Genomic DNA, 24,014 nt, shown 5'->3' with positions numbered 1-24,014 from the left:
GAATTGTTTGGTAATCTCAGTGTTGTCAGGTGTATGAGGACTGAGGACAATCTATAAAGAATAGGCCAGACTATTCGTTGTATGTGTAGGCAAAGGGAAAGTGGACCATAACCAGAGAGAAGGATTCATTGTGGTACTGTCTGGCCAGTCAAAGAACCCAATAACTGTCTAGCGGTCGTATCTCAACGGGTGGCTGGAGCCCTGGCTAAACTGCTAATGATACGGAATAAATGCTATAATTATATAAAACTGTACATTTGTGACATATCCGAAAGCAATCAAAGTACTTCAGTCTGGTCTACTTTAAGTAATTAAAAAAAAAATTATAAAGCTTGCAGATCTCTGCATAAAAATGCATCGAATTAGTACATTCTAGTCCTATATATAAATTATTATCAAATTTTTTTCCACGCAATTTTACCATACAATATTACCACACAATCTAACACACATTTTTACCATACAATATTACAATGCAATATTACCGTACATTTTTTTCCACACAATTTTACCTTACAATATTACCATACAATATTACCACACAATTTAACACACATTTTTACCATGAAATATTACAATACAATATTACCATTCAATTTTACCACACAATTTTACCATACATTTTTACCATAGAATTTTACCACACACATTTACTATACAATTTTACCACACTATTTTACCATACAATTTTACCACACATTTTACCATACAATTTTACCACACAATTTTACCACATAATATTACCACACAATTTTACGGCATAATATTACCTACAGTTTAACCACAAAATATTACCACACAATTTAACCACACAATTTTACCATATAATTTTACCACACAATTTTATCGCATAATATTACCATACAGTTTAACCACACAATATTACCATACAATTTAACCACACAATTTTACCATATAATTTTACCACACAATATTACCACACAATTTTACCACACAATTTTACCTATCAATTTAACCACACAAATTTACCATACAATATTACCATACAATTTTTCCATATAATTTTGCAACATAATTTTACCATACAATATTACCATACAATATTACCATACAATATTACCACACAATTTAACACACATTTTTACCATACAATATTACAATACAATATTACCGTACATTATTTCCCACACAATTTTACCATACATTTTTACCATAGAATTTTACCACACATTTACTACACAATTTTACCACACTATTTTACCATACAATAATAACATACAATTTTTCCAAATATTTTACCATACAATTTTACTACACAATTTTACCACATAATATTACCACACAATTTTACGGCATAATATTACCTACAGTTTAACCACAAAATATTACCATACAATTTAACCCCACAATTTTACCATATAATTTTACCACACAATTTTATCGCATAATATTACCATATAGTTTAACCACACAATATTACCATACAATTTAACCACACAATTTTACCATACAATTTTACCACAAAATATTACCATACATTTTCCCATAGAATTTTGCCACACACATTTACTATACAAATTTACCACACAATTTTACCATACAATTTTACCGAGGTAATATCGTATCCTAAAACTCTGGCCATCGAAGTATAGAATCGTAGTAAAAAAAAGATGTTTTTTCGAGAGAAAGTTGTTTGTGTTTTTTCGTGGTGGCAGCGAAAGTTGTAGAAAAATTCTTTGCGATAAAATGTTTCCGTATATTAGTTTTTTTTAAGACGGTTGAGGTAGTTAGAGCAGCAGTTGTATGTTCTGTATGTTCTACACATTCGGATATATACCTATATACATATAGATACATATACACGCACACACATAATCAATAGCTTTAAGAAAGGCACCACCCAATGATATATTTAGCCAACACAGATACATATCATATTGGAGTTTATTAAGTCTTTATTAACAAACAACACTCAATATATATATATATATATATATAGAGAGAGAGAGAGAGAGAGAGAGAGAGAGAGAGAGAGAGATCCAATTTAATGTTGTTGCTGTTCTTAAAATATTATATTTTTATTGTTCATTACTTCTCTTGTAGTTTATTTATGTACTTGTTTCCTTTCCTCACTAGGCTATTTGTTCCCTGTTGGAGCCCTTGGGCTTATAGCATCCTGCTTTTCCAACCAGGGTCATAGCTTATAATAACAATAATAATAATAATAATAATAATAATAATAATAATAATAATAATAATTCCTCACTGGGCTATTTTTCCCTGTTGGAGCCCTTGGGCTTATAGCATCCTGCTTTTTCAACTAGGGTTGTAGCTTAGCAGTTAATAATAATAATAATAATAATAATAATAATAATAATAATAATAATAATAATAATAATAATAATAATAAACTGAACAGTGGTGCCAGAGATTAATATCCAGACATAGATTCATGGGTATATGCCTGTAGAATAGCTCATGTTGTTGTTGTTGTTTTTGTTGTTGTTGTTGTTGTTGTTGTTGTTGTTGTTGGTGTTGTCCATGTTGTTGTTGTTGTTGTTGTTGTTGGTATCATTTGCATTCCCTTTTAAGCAGATTTGTTAACAATGAAACATGAACACAAACAAAAGATCATATAAATTCTCTTTTCATATTTATTCTAAACACATATTTTGAACAATGCAAATAATAATATCGATTACTAAAGAGATAATTGCAGTTCTCGTAGTCTTGATTACATTCCTTTTAATAAAACATCAAATATTAATCCAACCTCCGTATGGTAGAGAGAGAGAGAGAGAGAGAGAGAGAGAGAGAGAGAGAGAGAGAGAAATTAATTTTGTTTCTCTCAAATTTACACATATTACTTTTTCTTATTATGAATAAGTTATTACAGTTATGAGAGAGAGAGAGAGAGAGAGAGAGAGAGAGAGAGAGAGAAATTAATTTTGTTTCTCTCATATTTACACATATTACTTTTTCTTATTATGAATAAGTTATTACAGTTATGAGAGAGAGAGAGAGAGAGAGAGAGAGAGAGAGAGAGAGAGAGCAAATATATATTGTTTTTCTCGTATTCATACAATTTACTTTTATCTTTTTATGAAAATGTTATTACAGTTTTATGTGAGAGAGAGAGAGAGAGAGAGAGAGAGAGAGAGAGAGAGGTAACTTAATTTTGTTTCTCTCATATTTACACATATTAATTTTTCTTATTATAAACAAGTTATAACAGTTATGAGAGAGAGAGAGAGAGAGAGAGAGAGAGAGAGATGAATTTTCCTTCTCTCATATGTAAACATAGTATTTATTTCTGATACTGCATAAGTTATTACAATTATGCCATTACAAGAGAGAGAGAGAGAGAGAGAGAGAGAGAGAGAGAGAGAGATAACTTTGTTTTTTTCGTATTTATACATATTACTTTTTCTTATTATAAACAAGTTATCACAGTTATGTGAGTGTATGTGTGTATGAGAGAGAGAGAGAGAGAGAGAGAGAGAGAGAGAGAGAGAGAGAACTTAATTTTCTTTCTCTCGTATATTAATTTTTCTTATTATAAACAAGTTATTACAGAAAATTTTGCTTCTCTCGTATTTATACATATTGCTTTTTCATATTATGAATAAGTTATTACAGTTATGTGTGTGTGTGAGAGAGAGAGAGAGAGAGAGAGAGAGAGAGAGAGAGAGAGAGAGACAGACAGACAGACAGACCAGACAGAGAGAGATTGAGAGCATCCACCTCTCATCAATTTAATGACATTTTTAAGATTCCCTCTTTATTGATAATCGCTTGATTAAGGGTCGTTCTATAAAATTCCTCTCGATGGACGATCACGTTTGAATAGAATATTTTCCAGGTGAACAGCTTCTCACAGGGATTAATTATTTTTTTTTTTCATTATTTGATCTCTTCATTAACTGCTCATTATTCGGTGTTGTTTTTTTATAGGATGACCTATATTCTACTCTTTTTTCTCTTGATGGTAAGGTATGATTGATTTTGAAAATAAATATATATATGTGTGTGTATATGTATGTATATATATGTATATATATATATATATATATATATATTCTGTACATAAACGTATACATATCTATGTATACTGTATATGTATATATAAACCTATAGAAATATATATATAGCATATAAAATATATACACTGTATATATATGATATTATCTATATATATATACATATAAATGAATATATATATATATATATATATATGAATATATACACACACATACACACACACATATATATATATATATATATACAGCATATACAAACAGAGAGAGAGAGAGAGAGAGAGAGAGAGAGAGAGAAAAAAAGGGGATTAGTTGGCGTTGAATGGTTAATAATACATTTCGCTAATAAAGATTTGCATTGCAGTCAATGGGTTATTCTCTATTTAGAAATTAAAACCAAGAAAATCCCCTACGAGTTGTTAAGCCGAGGTTCAAACAAATCTATTTCTGGCACTCGCATAAATCGGGACTAAAAATTTCTGGGACTCGCATAAATCAGATATTAATTGTAATACATAATTTATACCTCAACTGACCTATTTCAGATACATTCAATACGCAAATATGCTGGAACTATATTGTTTTTTCTTTGTTAGCGATGATGGGGTGAATGTGCTTCGTTTATTGATTCTCTGGTTTCCTTTCCTCACTGGGCTATTTTTCCTTGTTAGGGATATTTGGGGTTATAGTGTCTAGCTTTTCCGACTAAGGTTTTAGCTTAGCTGGTAGTAGTAGTAGTAGTAGTAGTAGTAGTAGTAATAATAATAATAATAATAATCTACAGCTATCATTCCTCACTGGGCTATTTTTCCTTGTTAGGGACATTTGGGTTATAGTGTCTAGCTTTTCCGACTAGGGTTTTAGCTTAGCTGGTAGTAATAATAATAATAATAATAATAATAATAATAATCTAGAGCTATCATTCCTCATTGGGCTATTTTTCCCTGTTGGATCACTTGGGCTTATAGCATCCTGCTTTTCCAACTAGGGTTGTAGCTTAGCTAGTAATACTAAGAATGTTGATGATAATGATATTATTATTATTATTATTATTATTATTATTATTATTATTATTATTATTACTTGCTAAGCTACAACCCTGGTTGGAAAAGCAGGATGGTATAAGCCCAGGGCCCCCTAACATGAAAAATAGCCCCATGAGGAAAGGAAACAAGGAAAAATAAAATTTTTTAAGAACAGTAACAATCTTAAAATAAATATTTCCTCTATAAACGACATGAACTTTAAAAAATAAAAGAGGAAGAGAAATTATATAGAATATTGTGCCCGAGTGTACCCCTAAAGCAAGAGAGCTCTAACCCAAGATAGTGGAAGACCATGGTACAGAGGCTATGGCACTACCAAAGATTAGAGAATAATGGTTTGATTTTGGAATATCCTTCTCCTAGAAGAGCTGCTTACCATAGCTAAAGAGTCTATTCTACCCTTTCAAAGAGATATAGTTCTATATCTTATACGGTTAATGATGCTTGTCTCTGGTTATAGACTAGAATTTCAGAAAGCAATTTCTTATACCCCTCCAAAAAAAAAAACAGCCTTATATATATTTTTGATGTTGCATTTCCTTATACCTAGAATAATTTCTAAAAACATTTCAATCTCATCAGCATGTCAAAAACACATTTATAATTTATAAGTGTCGAATGATCGGAAACTAATTATAGAAATTGACCTTGGTATTTTCAGCCCACTCTCTTATCCAATTCATGCGCGCGATGGCTTCTCAAAGGAAACTGATTAATTCGAAATGAGATCTCAGTGACGAATTTGGAGCCAGTGGAGAGAACATGATAATCAGCACATTATCAAAAATGTATTTTGTTTCTCTCATTTTTAAATAGATTAGGTTATTAGAGTTGTGTGTGTGGTGTGTGTGGAGAGAGAGGAGAGAGAGAGAGAGAGAGAGAGAGAACTTGATAATCAGGATATAATCAAAAATGTATTTTGTTTCTCTCCTTTTTATACATATTAGGTTATTAGAGTTGTGATATTAAAAGAGAGAGAGAGAGAGAGAGAGAGAGAGAGAGAGAGAGAGAGAGACCTTGATAATCAGAATATTATTAAGAAATGTGTTTTGTTTCTCTCATTTTTTATACAGATTCTGTTATTAGAGCTGTAAAAGTGAGAGAGAGAGAGAGAGAGAGAGAGAGGAGAGAGAGAAATTTGATAATAAGAACAATATCAAAAATATATTTTGTTTCTCTCAATTTTTGATACAAATTAGGTTATTAGAGTTGTGACAGTGAGAGAGAGAGAGAGAGAGAGAGAGAGAGGAGAGAGCTTGATAATCAGGACATTATCAAAAATTAATTTTGTTTCTCTCGTTTTTATACAGATTTGGTTATTACAGTTGTTGTAAGGAGAGAGAGAGAGAGAGAGAGAGAGAGAGAGAGAGAATTTGATAATCCAAACATTATTAAAAATTTATTTCGTTTTTTCTCGTATTTATACAGATTAGGTTAATACAGTTGTGTCAATGAGAGAGAGAGAGAGAGAGAGAGAGAGAGAGAGAGAGAAATTTGATAATCAGCATATTATCAAAAATGTATTTTGTTTCTCTCATTTTTTTATAGAAATTAGGTTATTACAGTTGTGTGGCAGTAAGAGAGAGAGAGAGAGAGAGAGAGAGAGAGAGAGAGAGAGAGAGAAATTTGATAATCAGCATATTATCAAAAATGTATTTTGTTTCTCTCATTTTTTTTATAGAAATTAGGTTATTACAGTTGTGGCAGTAAGAGAGAGAGAGAGAGAGAGAGAGAGAGAGCTTGATAATCAGCACATTATCAATTATGTATTTTTTTTCTCTCATTTTTATACAGATTAGGTTAATACAGTTGTGGCAATAGGAGAGAGAGAGAGAGAGAGAGAGAGAGAGAGAGAGAGTCTGATAATCAGAATATTATCAAAAATTTATTTTGTTTCTCTCATTTTTTATATAGATTAGGTTATTACAGTTGAGAGAGAGAGAGAGAGAGAGAGAGAGAGAGAGAGAGATTTTATAATCAGGCCATTATCATAAATGTATTTTGTTTCTCTCATTTTTATACAGATTTGGTTATTACAGTTGAGGCAATAGGAGAGAGAGAGAGAGAGAGAGAGAGAGAGAGAGAGAACTTGATAATCAGGACATTATCAAAAATGAATTTTGTTTTGTATTTATACAGATTAGGTTTTTTATGATTAATAGGGGTATTACGTTTGTGGCAATAAGAGAGAGAGAGAGAGAGAGAGAGAGAGAGAGAGAGAACTTGATAATCATCCTATTATGAAAAAGGAATTTTGTTTCGTATTTATACAGATAAGGTATTTTTAATGATTAATAGCGTATTACGTTTTGTGGCATTAAGAGAGAGAGAGAGAGAGAGAGAGAGAGAGAGAGAGATGATTTTTCCTTTTCCTATATTCAAAAAGAATATTTATTTCTAATACTGCATAAGTTATTACAGCCATGACATTAAGAGAGAGAGAGAGAGAGAGAGAGAGAGAGAGAGAGATGATTTTTCCTTTCCCTATATTCAAAAAGAATATTTATTTCTAATACTGCATAAGTTATTACAGCCATGACATTAAGAGAGAGAGAGAGAGAGAGAGAGAGAGAGAGAGAGAGAGAGAACAAAATTTATTTCACTCGTATTCATACTGATTACTTCATCTTATTATGGATACGTTATCACAGTTGTGTGTGTATTATATGTGTGTGTGTGTGTGTATGTGTGATAGAGAGAGAGAGAGAGAGAGAGAGAGGAGAGAGAGAGAGAGAGAGAGAGAGAGTTAATCTCATGAAGGCCCTTTTTTCAAGGATCTATTTTCTCCCTGAGTTGTTTGGGTCCTTTCTAATTGGTAAAAGATGGAAAACTCATTTTATTCGAAAGATTGTGTCTTTACAAGGAGTCCCCAAGAGTCCCCTTCCATTTATTAAAAACTCATTTGATTTAATGTCTCCCTAAAAAAAAACAGTGAATTAAATGTGAACCCTCGTTTGATTTTTAATCATTTGAACATTTTTTTTCCCCTATCAATTTTTGTACCCTTGTTTTTCTCCATTTTGAAATGCATTTGTAAACCATATTTCTGAGTGAATTTTTTTTTTGCTACCCTATCAATTCTACCTTGTTTTGAGTATTGTTCTCCTGTCTGGTCTTCAGGTGCTGATTCTCATCTTAATTTGTTGGACAGAAACTTACGGTCTATTAAATTTCCCTTGATTTTTCCCTTATCAATTTTTATATATCTATTTTCTCCCATTTTGAAATGTATTTGTAAACCATATTTCTGAGTATGAATTATGTGAATATTTTTTTTCTACCCTATCAATTCTACCTTGTTTTGAGTATTGTTCTCCTGTCTGGTGTTCAGCTGCTGATTCTCATCTTAATTTGTTGGACAGAAACTTACGGTCTATTAAATTTCCCTTGATTTTTCCTTTATCAATTTTTATGTAACTATTTTCTCCATTTTAAAATGTATTTGTAAACCTTATTTCTGAGTATGAATTATGGGGAATTTATTTTTCTCTCTATCAATTCTACCTTGTTTTGAGTATTGTTCTCCTGTCTGGTCTTCAGCTGCTGATTCTCATCTTAATTTGTTGGACAGAAACTTACGGTCTATTCAATTTCCCTTGATTTTTCCCTTATCAATTTTTTATATATCTATTTTCTCCATTTTGAAATGCATTTGTAAACCATATTTCTGAGTATAAATTATGTGAATTTTTTTTCTACCCTATCAATTCTACCTTGTTTTGAGCATTGTTCTCCTGTCTGGTCTTCAGCTGCTGATTCTCATCTTAATTTGTTGGACAGAAACTTACGGTCTATTAAATTTCCCTTGACCTAGATATTAACCTTTGGCATCGTCGTTCAATTAGTTCATTGTGCATGTTGAAGAAGATTTTTCATAATTCTGACCATTCTTTACATTTAGATTTTCCCGGACCAATTCCATCCTGTTCGTAATACTAGTCCTGCAGTTAATTTTATTCAGGCCTTTTCCATCATGAGGCTCAATACTACAAGTATTCTGGAAGTTTTATTCCAGCTGTGATCAAGATGTGGAATGATCTTCCTTATTGGGTAGTTGAATCGGTAGAACTTCTAAAGTTCAAGCTTGAAGCAAATGTTTTTTATGTTATCATAATTATTATTATTACTGCTAAGCTTCTTCTTCTTCTTCTTCTTCTTCTTCTTCTTCTTCTTCTTCTTCTTCTTCTTCTTCTTCTTCTTCTTCTTCTTCCTTATTATTATTATTATTATTATTATAAGCTACAATCCTAGTTGGAAAGGCTGGATGCTGTAAGCCCAAGGGCTCCAACAGGAAAAAATACCCCAGTGAGTTTGGTATATATTTATAAATGGGAATACAAAACCTTCATATCACAGGATAAATTTAGTTACGTGATGCTTCAACGTTATTGAAATATAAACATTATATGTTATTTCTAGCCGAGTAGAAGAGGGATTTATATTCGTATAAAAACACTATCCTTTCCCTCAATAAAATATAACCTTTGTACCTTTGCCTTCCACTGTCTTGGGATAGAGTTCTCTTGCTTGAGGGTACACTCGGGCACACTATTCTATCTCATTCCTTTTTCCTCTTGTTTTATTAAAGTTTTTATAGTTTATATAGGAGATATTTTAAGGTTGTCACGCTTCTTAAAATATTTAATTGTTCCTTGTTTTCTGTTTTCACTGGACTATTTTCTCTTTTGAATCCCCTAGACTTGTAGCATAGTCTTCCATCGTCTTGGAATAGAGTTCTCTTGCTTGAGGGTAAAATTGGGTACACTATTCTATCTTATTTCTTTTCCTCTTGTTTTGTTAAAGTTTTTATAGTTTATATAGGAGATATTTTAATGTTACGCTTCTTAGAATATTTTATTTTTCCTTGTTTCCTTTCCTCACTGGGCTATTTTCCCCTGTTGGAGTCACTGGGCTTATACCATTCTGCTTTTCCAACTAGTGTTGTAGCTTAGCAAGTAATAATAATAATAATAATAATAATAATAATAATAATAATAACCTCTTATTAAAAGTCAACCTACAACCTACTCGTAACTTTAATATAGATGCTCATATGACCACTTACCCTCATTTATTTACACATTTTTAAAGCCCATTTTTCAAGTAATCTTATTCCAGTTTTCCAGGAATTCCTGGAATTAAAAAAGTATAAGATATATTAGCTTATACATTTTCACATTGTAAAGCCCATTTTTCAAGTATTTCCTATTCCAGTTTTCCAGGAATTCCTGGAAATTTAAACAAGTAAGAAAATATATTAGTTCAATTATTTTCACATTTTAAAGCCCATTTCTCAAGTATTCCTATTCCAGTTTTCCAGAAATTCTTGGAATTTAAAAAAGCAGGAAATATATTAGTTTAATTATTTTCACATTTTAAAGCCCATTTTTCCAGTATTCCTATTCCAGTTTTCCAGGAATTCCTGGAATTAAAAAAGGAAAAGATATATTAGCTTATCTATTTTTAAATTTTAAAGCCCATTTTTCAGGTATTCTTATTCCAGTTTTCCAGGAATTCCTGGAATTAAAAAAGTAAAAGAAAAATTAGCTTATTTATTTTCACATTTTAAAGCGCATTTTTTTTTCAATTATTCCAATTCCAGTTTTCCTGGAATTAAAAAAGTAAAAAATATATTAGTTTAATTATTTTCAAGTTTTAAAAGCCATTTTTCAAGTATTCCTATTCCAGTTTTTCCAGGAATTCCTGGATATAAAAAAAGGGGAAAAGATATTTTAGTGACTAGCAAGGGATATAGAATGAATGAGCTGATACAATAGTAAGGAAATATTATGGAAATTGATTGTTTGGTTGCTACTCTTCAAAGATATCCCCTTTGAGGAGAAATCACTAAGTGTTGAATATATGTATGTATGCGTATATATATATATATGAATATATATATATATATATATATATCTATATATATATATATGTATATATATACATATACATATTTATATATATACATATATATATATATATATATATATTTATATATATATATATATTTATGAATATATATATATATATATATATTCATATATACACACATATATATATATATATATGTATAAATGTATATATATGCTATATATATATATATATATATGTATGTATATATATGTATATATACAATATATACATATATATAAATATATATATATACATATATATATATATATATATACATATATATATATATATATATATACATATACATATATATACATACATACATATAAACACTGTTTCCATTCTAACCTCTATTTGAAATGAATGAGAAACGATGCATTGAATAATTTCATCCTCTATTCTTTCGATGATAAAATTAATTCGCACATATTTTCGTATCCATTGCAAAATGCTTTTACAATTTTATATCAAGAATTTCAATCATCATATTATACATTTTCTCTTTCATATGTTAAAAGAGGATCGAATTGTGTTCAGCTTTTAAAATGATATATAACATTTTCTATGTGTGTATATATATATATATATATGTACATATATATATATATATATGTATATATATATATATATATGTATATATATATATGTATTATATATATACATATATATATTTATATATATATATATATATATATACACATACATATATATATACATATATATATATATATATATATGTATATATATATATGTATGTATATATATATATATATATTCGCAGAATCAAACCATTTCTAAAAAATGTATTTTATCTGAAAATTAACCAATTTCTCGTTGTCACAAGTTATTATCATTACTAGCTATACTACAGCCCTAGTTGGAAAAGCAGCATGCTATAAGCCCAAAAACTCCAACACGGAAAATAGCCTTGTAAGTGAATAAGGAAACAGATAGAATAGTGCACCTGAGTGTACCCTCAAGCAAGAGAACCTATTCCATCTTTTATTTGTCGTGTTTATAAATAGTTTACAATGTTAGAATTTACCTAAAAAAGGTAAAAATCCCTGGAATAAATATTGTCAGGCATTTACCGTTTCAAAAACGGATATATTGACGTAAAGGAGTGATATTACGGTCACCAAGCGGTAAAAGATAATAACAAAGTAGGGGTAAAAAATACGGTCGCCTGTATTTTACTGAAATACGGCTGAGAACGGTATATTTTTACGGAGAATTTTTGATTAGAATTACGATTTTTTTAACAATGTAGGGAGTATGAATATCATACATAGTGTTATATAAGAATACTCTATTATTGGAAATTCTGTTTAGTAAGCCCTTCGTCCTTTCCATAAATATCAACTTTGGATACAGCAATTCTCGCATTGTCTTAATAGTGAAAATTTTCCATATTATCTTTTTAATTCTCTGTGGTTTCTGTTACATTAAAGGATTTACTGGCTTCACCAATTTAACCTTTATTATCTCTTATAACATTGCATTTTAATTGTTCATTAATTTTCTTATAGTTTATTTGTTTCCTTGTTTCCTTTCCTCACTGAGCTATTTTTCCCTGTTGAAGCCCTGTGGTTCATAGTATCCTGCTTTCTAACCAGGGTTGTAGTGTGGCTGATAATAATAATAATAATAATGATAATAATAATAATCATAATAATAATAATCATAATAATAATAATAATGATAATAATATGAAATAATAATAATAATAATAATAATAATAATAATTAATAATAATATAATGATAATAATTATAATAATAATAATAATGATGATAATAATAGAATAATGATAATAATAATAATAGTAATAATGATAGTAGTAATAAAATAATAATAATAATAATAATAATAATAATACTTGGGGGTCTTAAAATTTTTCAGAAGGTATAAATTCTCTATTCAACTTTGCAAAATCTGCCTTAATGATATATTTATAAAAAAATATTCACCACAGCTTAACTCAAATGTGGAGTCCCCCTTTTTACAAATATGATTGTATAGGTTTCATATAGGAATGGTAGTTTAAGATTTTCAGATGTTAAATACGCAAAATCTATAGAAGTATATTTAACATTCTGTTCTACCTTCTTCTTCTTCTTCTTCTTCTTCTTCTTCTTCTTCTTCTTCTTCTTATTATTATTATTATTATTATTATTATTATTATTATTATTACTAGCCAAGCTACAACCCTAGTTTGAAAAGCAAGATGCTATATAAGCCCAAGGGCTCCAACAGGGAAAAATAGCCCAGTGAGGAAAGGAAATAAGGAAATAGATAAATGATGAGAATAAATTGATAATATATCATTCTAAAAACAGTAACAGCGTCAAAACAGATATGTCCTATATTAAACTATTAACAACGTCAAAAACAGATATGTCCTATATAAACTATATCAAAAACAGATATGTCATATATAAACTATAAAAAAAGACTCATGTCAGCCTGGTCAACATAAAAACATTTGCTCCAACTTTGAACTTTTGAAGTTCTACCGATTCAACTACCCGATTAGGAAGATCATTCCACCACTTGGTAACAGGCTGGAATAAAACTTCTAGAATAGTGTGTAGTATTGAGGCCTCATGATGGAGAAGGCCTGGCTATTATAATTAACTGCCTGCCTAGTATTACAAACAGGATAGAATTGTCCAGGGAGATCTGAATGTAAATGCAGAGTAGAGTAAATGTGCATGCATTGTCTTATCTGTATAATATGTTTTTGACTGATATATGTTTTATGGGGATATGCTATCTATCAATATTTTTGTCTGCCTGTTTAGCCTATTATCTGTATGTCTTTCTGACCATCATTTGTTTCATTTGGAGGTAACTATACTCTATTTTTTCTAATGAGGCATATTTACACCGATTTGCAAGGGTGCCCTTTTAGCTCGGAAAAGTTTCCTAATAACTGTTTTTGTTGGATAAAATAATTCTAACCAATCAGCTAGTAGGAAGCCTTTCAGAACTAAAAGGGTATTCATGCGAGTCAATACATTTGCACTGACTACCAGGGGTGCCCTTTTAGCTCGGAAAAGTTCCCTAATAGCTGATTGGTTGGACAAAATAATTCTAACCAATCAGCTAGTAGAAAAACTTTTCCGAGCTGAAAGGGCACCGCTGTGACCCAGTGGAAAAGTGTCTCATTAAAAAAATAAGTATAGTTTAAAGGTTTAAAGGCCGCTTATGAATAGCACAGGCCAGGTACAGTGACTTTGCCCTAGCCAAATCAGCTAGTAGGAAACTTTTCTGAGGTAAAAGGGCACCCCTGCGAGTCAGTGCAAAAGCACCTCATTAAAAAAAAAATAGTATAATTTAAAGGTTTAAAGGCTGCTCATGAATGGCAGAGACAAGGGATGGTGACATTGCCCCAGCAAGCAGGACAATGCTCTAGAGACTGACCATATATTATGATCAGACCCCAAGATGCCTCAGAAATTCGGTTTTATGATTTATTAAGATTCATTATCTATAACAGGTAGATCAATTTAGTTCATATTAGCTGCATTATTTTGCTCATTATTTTACTTCATCATATTACCAGTATTTATGAAGTATATATTATCCACCTCAGTGTAATTATGTAATTGGCTGTTTAATCAGTGATTTTATCCACCAGGAAACATTGTAAATATTATAGAGGCTGTCTAAGCAAAGATCTGCCAGGGATTTTAGCCTTATAAAAGGCTTTCTAAATTTTATGATTTTAATTTTAATAACAATGATAATTTTAATAATTCTAATAATAATATAATAATTTTAGTAATTTTAATAATTTCAATAATTTCAATAATTTTAATAATTTTAATAATTCTAATAATTTTAATAATTCTGATAATTTTAATCATTTTAATAATTTTAATAATTTTAGTAATTTTAATAATTATAATAATTTTAATAATTTTGATAATTCTACTAATTCTAGTAATTCTAATGATTTTAATAATTTTAATAATTTTTAATAATTTCGATAATTTTAATAATTTTAATAATTTCGATAATTTTAATAATTTTAGTAATTTTAATGAATTTAATAATTCTAATGATTTTAATAATAGCTCATTATCGTATGTTTGTTTTGTCTAAGGATATAATTATTGCTTGAATAAAACACCAACGGATATATAATACTTTAATGACCGACATAAAGATATTGAAACACTGATTATGGATACATTTGGGACATAAATATTTTACATAATATATATGTATATATATATATATATATATATACTTCGTTTATGAGGTTTATTTCATGTATATACAAAAAGAAAAAATAATTTATATATACTGTATATACAGTAATATATATATACATATATATTTTTTATATATATATATATATATATATATATATAAACTACACATAAAACCGGTTGCATGCATTTTGAGCATAAAATTAGTAACATCGTATCTCAAATTGTCAAAAAATTCTATTTTGCCATTAATCACTGGCGTAATCAGAAGTAAAACGAAGAAGAAGAAGATGAAGAACTATACATTATAAAAATCGTATAATATATTATATATATCATCGTTAGAAATTGATTAAAATGTACATATACTTCGCTCTTAAACCTTAAACCTCTTTTTTTTCATTAACTACATTGCTGTAGTCTAATTCAAGTCTAGTTCAAATAACTTACAGTGTCAGAGCGAAACTTTCTGAAACTTTTGAAATAAATCGTTTATAGTAAAATTCTGTATTATCTATTGGAAGCAAAATTGAATTAAAATACTGTTTCTTCACATATATATAAAAGTTTTAACGTGCTATTACTATCCCATGTAAAAAGAGGTGCTTACTGATATAAATTAAGACATTGTACAGAGAAGCTTTGAAAAGCACCTGGATATTATGGAAAGTTAATAGCAACACGAAATCATATTTTTAATGATTTTATAATACACTATGGCTATATAATTGCATTGCTATATCTTCCATAAAATTGACTTTCCAGTGTTACAAATTACCTTTTTTAAACTGAATGTTTAGGAAGATGTATAAAATTTTACTTGAACAATTGCTGTAAAATATTAGCCTGGGCTCAGGGGAATCTAATATTTTACGCTCATTGTTCAGATAAATGAATAAAGACTTCAAGTTTTGTTCGTAAAAAATTTAAAAACTGAAGAAGAATGTATCACAATCTTAAGTTCATTGTTCGAAAAAAAAGGAATAAAGATCTCAAGCTTTGTTCATAAAAATAAATAAAGACCTCAAGCTTTGTTCGTAAAAAATTGGAAACTGAAGAAAACTGTATCACAAATTTTCGCATATTGTTCAGGAAAATGAATAGGGCCCCCAAGCTTTGCAAATAAAAAATGAATAAAGACCCTACGCTTTGTTCATAAAAAAATGAATAAAGACCTCAAGCTTTGACTGTAAAAAATTGAAAACTAAAAAAAATGTATCACAATTTTACGCCTATTGTTCGGAAAAATGAATAGATACCCCAAGCTTTATTCATATTCATAAAAAAATTGAAAACTGAAAAAAAAAATTATCACCCATTTTATGCCTATTGTTCAGAAAAATGTTTAAAGACCGCAAGCTTTGTTCATAAAAAAATAGAAAACTGAAAAAAAATGTATCACAATTTTACGCCTTTTGTTCAGAAAAAAATAAGTAAAGACCCCAAGCTTTGTTCATAAAAAAATTGGAAACTGAAAAAAAAAATATCACAATTTTACGCCTATTGTTGCGAAAAAATTAATAAAGACCCCAAGATTTGTTCATAAAAGAAAATTTAAAACAGAAAAACCGTATTGTTCAGAAAAAGATAAATAAATACCCCTAGCTTTGTTCATAAAAAAAATAGAAAACGGAAAAAAAATACGTATCACAATACAGAATTATTTCCAACCCTTAACCCCCCGGGGTTATTTTTTTCCAGCACATATTACAGTATATTTTTTTAAAAATTTGCTCCAACAGCCTTAATTTTTTTCATAGAGAGGGTCAAGTTGGTCTCAATCTCTTGGAAAATGCCTGAATTTTCTCAAACAATTACAAAAATATGCAAAAATAATTTTAAATAGACTTTTTTTGCAAGGACGTACCGGTACGTCCATGGGGGTAAAGGGATGAGTTTTGTGAAACGTACCTGTACGTCCTTTGGGGGTAAAAGGGTTAATCAACATCATTATGAGAGATATGAACCTTATTATCATGTATATATACTTCACTTCAACCTTCTATCTCAATGACCATTCAATTAAATAAATTTCTGAATTATCTTTAATGTTTCCAATTCCTTTCAAGGTTTAAAGGCCGCTCATGAATGGCAGAGGGCAAGGAACAGTGACATTGCCCTATCGAACAGGACAATCCCCCAGAGACTGACCACATATATGATCAGCGCCCAAGCCCTCTCCTCCACCCAAGCTAGGACCAAGGAGGGCCAGGCAATGGCTGCTGATGACTCAGCAGATAGACCTATAGGCTCCCACAAACCGTTCATCATTAGTTCACAATGATGGTGAGGTTGCAGCGACCAAAGAAACAAAATAGTTTGAGCAGGACTCGAATCCCAGTCTGACGTTCACCAGTGACGTTACCACATTGGCCACAACAACCAATAAACTCGTTATTTTCGTTGGTCGCTGCAACCTCACCATCCTTGTGAGCTAAGGATGGGGGGTTTGGGGGAACCTATAGGTCTATCTGCTAAGTCATCAGCAACTACTGCCAGGCCCTCCTTGGTCCTAGCTTGGATGGAGAGGGGGGTTGGGCGCTGATCATATGTGTATATGGTCAGTCTCTAGGGCATTGTCCTGCCCGATAGGGGCAATGCCACTGTCCCTTGCCTCTGCCATTCATGAAGCGGCCTTTAAGCCTTCAAGAGAAACATTACTATAAGACCTTGATTCAGACCCACGTGTCTATAGTCAATTTTTTTTAGCGAGGCAGGTTTACACCGACTCGCAGCGGGTTCCTTGTAGCTCGGAAACGTTTCCTGATCGCTGATTGGTTGGACAAGATAATTCTAACCAATCAGGTAACAGGAAACTTTGTCCGAGCTAAAAGGGCACCGCAGCGAGTCGGTGCAAATGCGCCTCATTAAAAAAAAATGAGTATAGTACTCATTATCGGTGCTCTAAGATCTCCTTCGTATTTTTCGTTTGAATTATTATATAGATTCAATAATACGTCAAAGCAAAGTGAATTCAATTCCTTTTGTTTGACTTACTTTCAATTTTCTCACACACGGGAAGAAATTGAACACCTCAGAATGTAATTGATTTAATTTTTATTTTTTGTTCGATATCTGACTGTATTACGTGGATGCATAGTTATGGCAAGTATATGCAAACTGGTGAAATGAATATATATACATACGCATACGCATTTACACATGTACACACATACCGACACACATATACTTTATACATACACACACATGTATATATATATATATATATGTATATATATATATATATATATATGAATGTATGTATAATCATGTATATGTATAATCACACACATACATACTTGCATACATACATACATACAATATATATATATATATATATACATAGATATATATATCTATATATATACATACATATATATATATATATATACATTGTATATATATATATATATATATATAAAACTTGCAAATAATCAGCATGATTTCCTAATTTTCTTTATTTTGCTTTTCATTATTACACTTAATCATTCATTATCATCTAATTAAGATATTATCCAAGACTTCACTATAAAACTAAAAATAAAAAAAATAAAAGTTACGAATATTTTTATAAAAATAAAAAAATAAAATTTACGAATATTATTACTAACAAATGAAATTTAGCGTAGGCCTACCTTGGAACTATTCTTAAACTGCTTCGGAAAATAATATTTCTTTTTGTTTTGTAAGATCCGAATTCTTCTAACTAATTTAAAAAGTAATTTACAATGATATAAATATATTTTTATTTGCTTATATTTGATGAAAATCATAATTATTAATTTTTTTGCCAACGTAGTAAGATAAAGGGAAAGTGTAAACATTTGAAAGTGAATAATAATAATAATAATAATAATAATAATAATAATAATAATAATAATAATAATAATAAAGTAGATTATATTTAATCTGACTTATATAAATGATAAACTCAAATGAAAAAATAATTATAATTTTCAATGTGGAATGCATAAATCTCAGCATGTAGAGAAACCTTTTTATGTATATATATATATATATATATATGCATGTATATACACATATTTATACTATATATATATGCATATATATGAATGTATATATACAAGTATATATATCTATATATATATATATATATATATGTATGTATATATACATGTATATATATGCATATATATTTATATATATATATATATATGTGTATATATATATATATATATCTATATATATATATACATACATACATACATATATATATATATATATATGTGTGTGTGTGTGTGTGTGTGTGTTCTTGTGTATGTAAAGTAAGTTTACATAAACATCTTGTAAAAGCAAATTGCATCCATTCCGATTAAGTTTATACTTTTGTACATAGGCCATATGCCATAACGTTGCCACAACCTTTATCTGTGTTGGCACAATGATATGAACCGATACAAACAAATCCAGACAGACAGACATACACAAAATATAACAGCTTGAGATTCACTTGCCATCTATATCTTTAATTAGATCATTTGGGAATAATTCATTTATTTTATTATATAATTTTATAACATAGTTTAGCCACAATGATAGCACCTCTAATTAGGAAAATTCCGTTTTCTATAAACTATTAATAATATATATAATTCTTATTCTTATAAAGTTTCTAGGAGATGTAAAAGATGCAGTAGGTTTTAATCAATCAAAAAATACTTTTATATTGATAGTAAATACTAGTAAATCTTTATAGTAATACTGAATGAATTTTAGATAGTCGTATTCACAATATTTATCATTCCACACATTCTAATATTTAATGTTTTTTCTTCATGAAATGTCACTTTATGTTTCATATTTTTTTTTGTTTTGTTTGATTTCTCCATCATTTTTCTATTAACGTTTAATTTTTTTTTAGTTTTAATTTCTCAGCCATTTTTCTATTAAAGTTTCATATATTTTTAGTTTTATTTAATTTCTTCATCATTTTTCTAATAACATTTCATATATTTTTAGTTTCATTTAATTTCTCTACCATTTTTCTATTAACATTTCATATCTATTTTTCAGTTTTATTTAACTTCTTCATCCTTTTTCTATCAACGTTTCATATATTTCTAGTTTTATTGAATTTCTCTACCATTTTTTTCTATTAACATTTCATATTTTTTTTTAGTTTTATTTAATTTCTTCATCACTTTTCTATTAACGTTTCATATACTTTTAATTTTTATTTAATTTCTCCGGCATTTTTCTATTAACATTTCATATTTTTTTCTTAGGTTTATTTGACTTCTCCACCATATTTTCCCTAACGTTTCATATATTTTTAAAATTTTGTTTAAGTTTTCCCCACCATTTTTCTATTAACATTTCATATATTCTTAATTTTTGTTTAAGTTAACCATTTTTCTTTCAACTGTATTTTTCATCATTTTAATATACAACTCCATCGCGACAACCATGAAGTGGGTATAATAACGCCTATTAGTTTACGAAATTATAGGAACACTAATTGGATCGTTAGAATCAACAAGGGGTCCGTAGATGATAAGTAAACAAATTGTCTGCAATGAAAGGTGTTTGCAATTGTCTCTTTAATGAAAAGTTCCACTCCTGCCAGGGGGGCAAACTCCTTGAAACACAAAGAACCACTAACTCGACTTAAAACAAGGTCCACTTTTGCCAGGGGGACAATCTCCTTGAAACACAAGAGCCACTAACTCGACTTAAAACAAGGTCCACTTTTGCCAGGGGGACAATCTCCTTGAAACACAAAGAGCCACTAATTCGACTAAAACAAGGTCCACTTTTGACAGGGGGACAATCTCCTTGAAACACAAAGAGCCACTAACTCGACCAAAACAATGTCCACTTTTGCCAGGGGGGTCAAACTCCTTGAAACACAAAGAGCCACTAACTCGACTAAAATAAGGTCCACTCCTGCCAGGGGGCCAAACTCCTCGAAATACAAAGAGCCACTAGCTCGACTTAAAACAAGGTCCACTCCTGCCAGGGAGGCAAACCCTTGAAATACAGAGCCACTAACTCGACTTAAAACAAGGTCCACTCCTGCCAGGGAGGCAAACTCCTGGAAATACAAAGAGCCACTAATTCAACTTAAAACATGGTCCACTCCTGCCAGGGGGGCAAACTCCTCGAAACACAAAGAGCCACTAATTCGACTAAAACAAGGTCCACTCCTGCCAGGGGGGCAAACTCCTCGAAACACAAAGAGCCACTAACTCGACTAAAACAAGGTCCACTCCTGACAGGGGGCAAACTCCTCGAAACACAAAGAGGCATTAACTCGACTAAAACAAGGTCCACTCCTGCCAGGGGGGCAAACTCCCTGAAATACAAAGAGCCACTAACTCGACTAAAACAAGGTCCACTTCTGGGAGGGGGGCAAACTCCTTGAAACACAAAGAGCCACTAACTCGACTTAAAACATTTTTATCTCGCCATTACAGATTGGCATTTTCGACCACTTGGGGTATGTACGTCACCTCCCTCTTCTTGTCGAAGTTCCCATTCGCCTCCTGGACGTCCGAGGCCTTCGTATACAGAACCATGGGCTTCTCGGTCTTCCCACACGGTGCAGGAAGCTGCGACGATATCCTCGAGCTATTATCTAACCCGGGGGACTTCCTTCTCACGTCCTGCTGTGGCGTGGACTCTCTTCGGTGTCTGTAGGAAGGACACAGGAGGCTAAACAGCTCCAGGAACTCTTTGCGGAAGTTCTCGTTCAGCCAACCGTACATGAGGGGGTTGGAGCACGCCGAGGACATCCCCATCATGTGGCAGACGGCGTAGACGACGAGCATGTTCTCCGTGTTGTCGAAGGGATTGTAGAAGTCGACGATTAGGTTATAAAGATTAAGAGGCAGCCACGAGAGGCAGAAGATGAGAGCGATGGCGATTAGCAGCGTGTTGGTCTTCTTCATCCGCCTGTCGTCTCGCTCGATCTTCTTCGAGTTCCTGACGGATTTGTTGGCCATCCTGCCCTTCAGCTTCCTACAGATCATCGCGTAGGACACGCTGACGGTGACGATCGGCAGGCAGTACTGTACGATGATGACGAAGACGCTGTAGTAACCTCCTCCGTGGGTGGTGGGCCATTCCTCGAAGCAGAAATTGACCGAATAGAGATTGGGGAGGTTTATGACGTGGTGGGTGAGTGTCCTCCAAAGGAATAAGGGAAGGGCTAGGATGAAGGCTACGACCCAGATGAGCAGGAGGGTTAGGACTGCCCCGACGGTCTTCAAGGATTGCTTCGTAGGATACACAATCACCTGCGGAGATGAAGGAATATGTTAATACTGTAATGTATGGGTGGACACATGTTAATTTTATAGGTACACACCTATGTACACACACACACACACATATATAGATATATATATATATATATATATATACATATATATATATATGTATATGTATATATATACACACACTTATATATATTATAGCTTACTGTATATATATGTATATATATACATATATATATATATATATATATACATATATATAAATATGTAGCTTACTGTATATATATATATATATATATACATATCTATATAAATATATAGATATATATATATATATATATATATACATATATATATATATATCTTCATAAGTCAAGGATAACATCTCCTTAGCTAAATTAATCCAATTAACGATTGCATTTAATATAAAACACTCATGCTGAATTCAGAAAAATAACTAAAAAATCCCCAGGAGATATATTCTTTCCAAAAAACTGCAAGAATTGTGGTAATCTGTGACAAAGGCGAAGTGTGCCACTTCTACGTATGCAAAGATGCTACTGCGTGAGGTAGAAATAATCACCTCTCGTATGCCTCCGTTGAGATATGATGCTTACGCTCACATTAAGATGGTACTCGTGCTTGCGCTTTTAATGACTCGACGTGTGGTTGGGGTGAGAATGAGATATGTGTGTGAGTGTGTGTATATATGTATATGTGTATATATATGTATATATATATATATATATATATGTCTATATATGTGTGTGTGCGTATATGTATATATATATATATATATATATGTATGTATGTATGTATATATACATATATATATGTATACTGTATATATATGTGTATATATATATATATATATTATACACATGTGTATATATATATTTATATATATACACACACACACACACACATATATATATATATATATATATGCGTGTGTGTGTATGTATGTATGTATGAGTTTATGAATTTAGTAAAAAACTGTCGGAATTTTCAAGAATTTAAATTCAGAAAATCCTTCATTATTAATTAGAATCATATTCTTTCCAAGCTTATTGTACAAACTTCATATTCTTTTCAGAAATCACTTCTTCTAATTTATTACTATTTGCCAGAAAAAAAACATTAAAATTCAATAAAAGAAATTATTCATTATTAGTTAAAAACAAAGTTTTTAGCAATTTTCTCTTCAAGCTTATTTTTCTTATTTTTCTTAACCAAGAAATAAAAATGAAAAATTAGTCTAAAAATTGTCTTCATTAATAATTAAAAACATCATCTTTTCAGCAATCGCTTCTCCAAGCTCATTGCTATTTGCCAGAAAAAAAGAATAAAAATTAATTTGAAAATTATCTTCATTATTCATTAGAAACATATTCTTCTCAACAATCCCCTCTTGAAGTTTATTTTTCATATATCTCTTAACCAGAAAAAAAAAGAAAAAAAATATCCAAAATTTTCCTTTATTAATAATTAAAAACATAATCTTTTCATCACTTGCTTCTTCAAGCTCATTACTCTTTACCAGAAGAATTATGGAAAATTAATTAAAAAATTGCCTTCATTAATAATTAAAAACATAATA

At 30.3% G+C, this 24,014-nt stretch overlaps 2 protein-coding genes across 2 annotated transcripts in view; both read right to left on the bottom strand.

The window, feature by feature from the left end:
- Positions 1-21,446, bottom strand: part of LOC137639467 (uncharacterized) — a 52,297-nt gene extending 30,851 nt beyond the window's left edge. The window contains exons 1-2 of the mRNA XM_068371738.1: positions 21,387-21,446; positions 21,062-21,231 (exon numbers count right to left, since the gene is read on the bottom strand). Of these exons, the coding sequence (XP_068227839.1) occupies positions 21,062-21,231; positions 21,387-21,446 (230 nt within the window). The remainder of the gene's footprint in view (positions 1-21,061; positions 21,232-21,386) is intronic.
- The window catches only part of LOC137639983 (neuropeptide F receptor-like), an 86,062-nt gene continuing 83,050 nt past the window's right edge, over positions 21,003-24,014 (bottom strand). The window contains exon 2 of the mRNA XM_068372324.1: positions 21,003-22,435. Within this exon, the coding sequence (XP_068228425.1) occupies positions 21,608-22,435 (828 nt within the window). The 3' untranslated portion in view covers positions 21,003-21,607. The remainder of the gene's footprint in view (positions 22,436-24,014) is intronic.

The sequence above is a fragment of the Palaemon carinicauda genome, chromosome 4, assembly GCF_036898095.1.
Source record: "Palaemon carinicauda isolate YSFRI2023 chromosome 4, ASM3689809v2, whole genome shotgun sequence".
Classification (NCBI taxonomy): Eukaryota; Metazoa; Arthropoda; class Malacostraca; order Decapoda; family Palaemonidae; genus Palaemon; species Palaemon carinicauda.
This window is presented reverse-complemented; position numbering and strand designations above follow the sequence as displayed.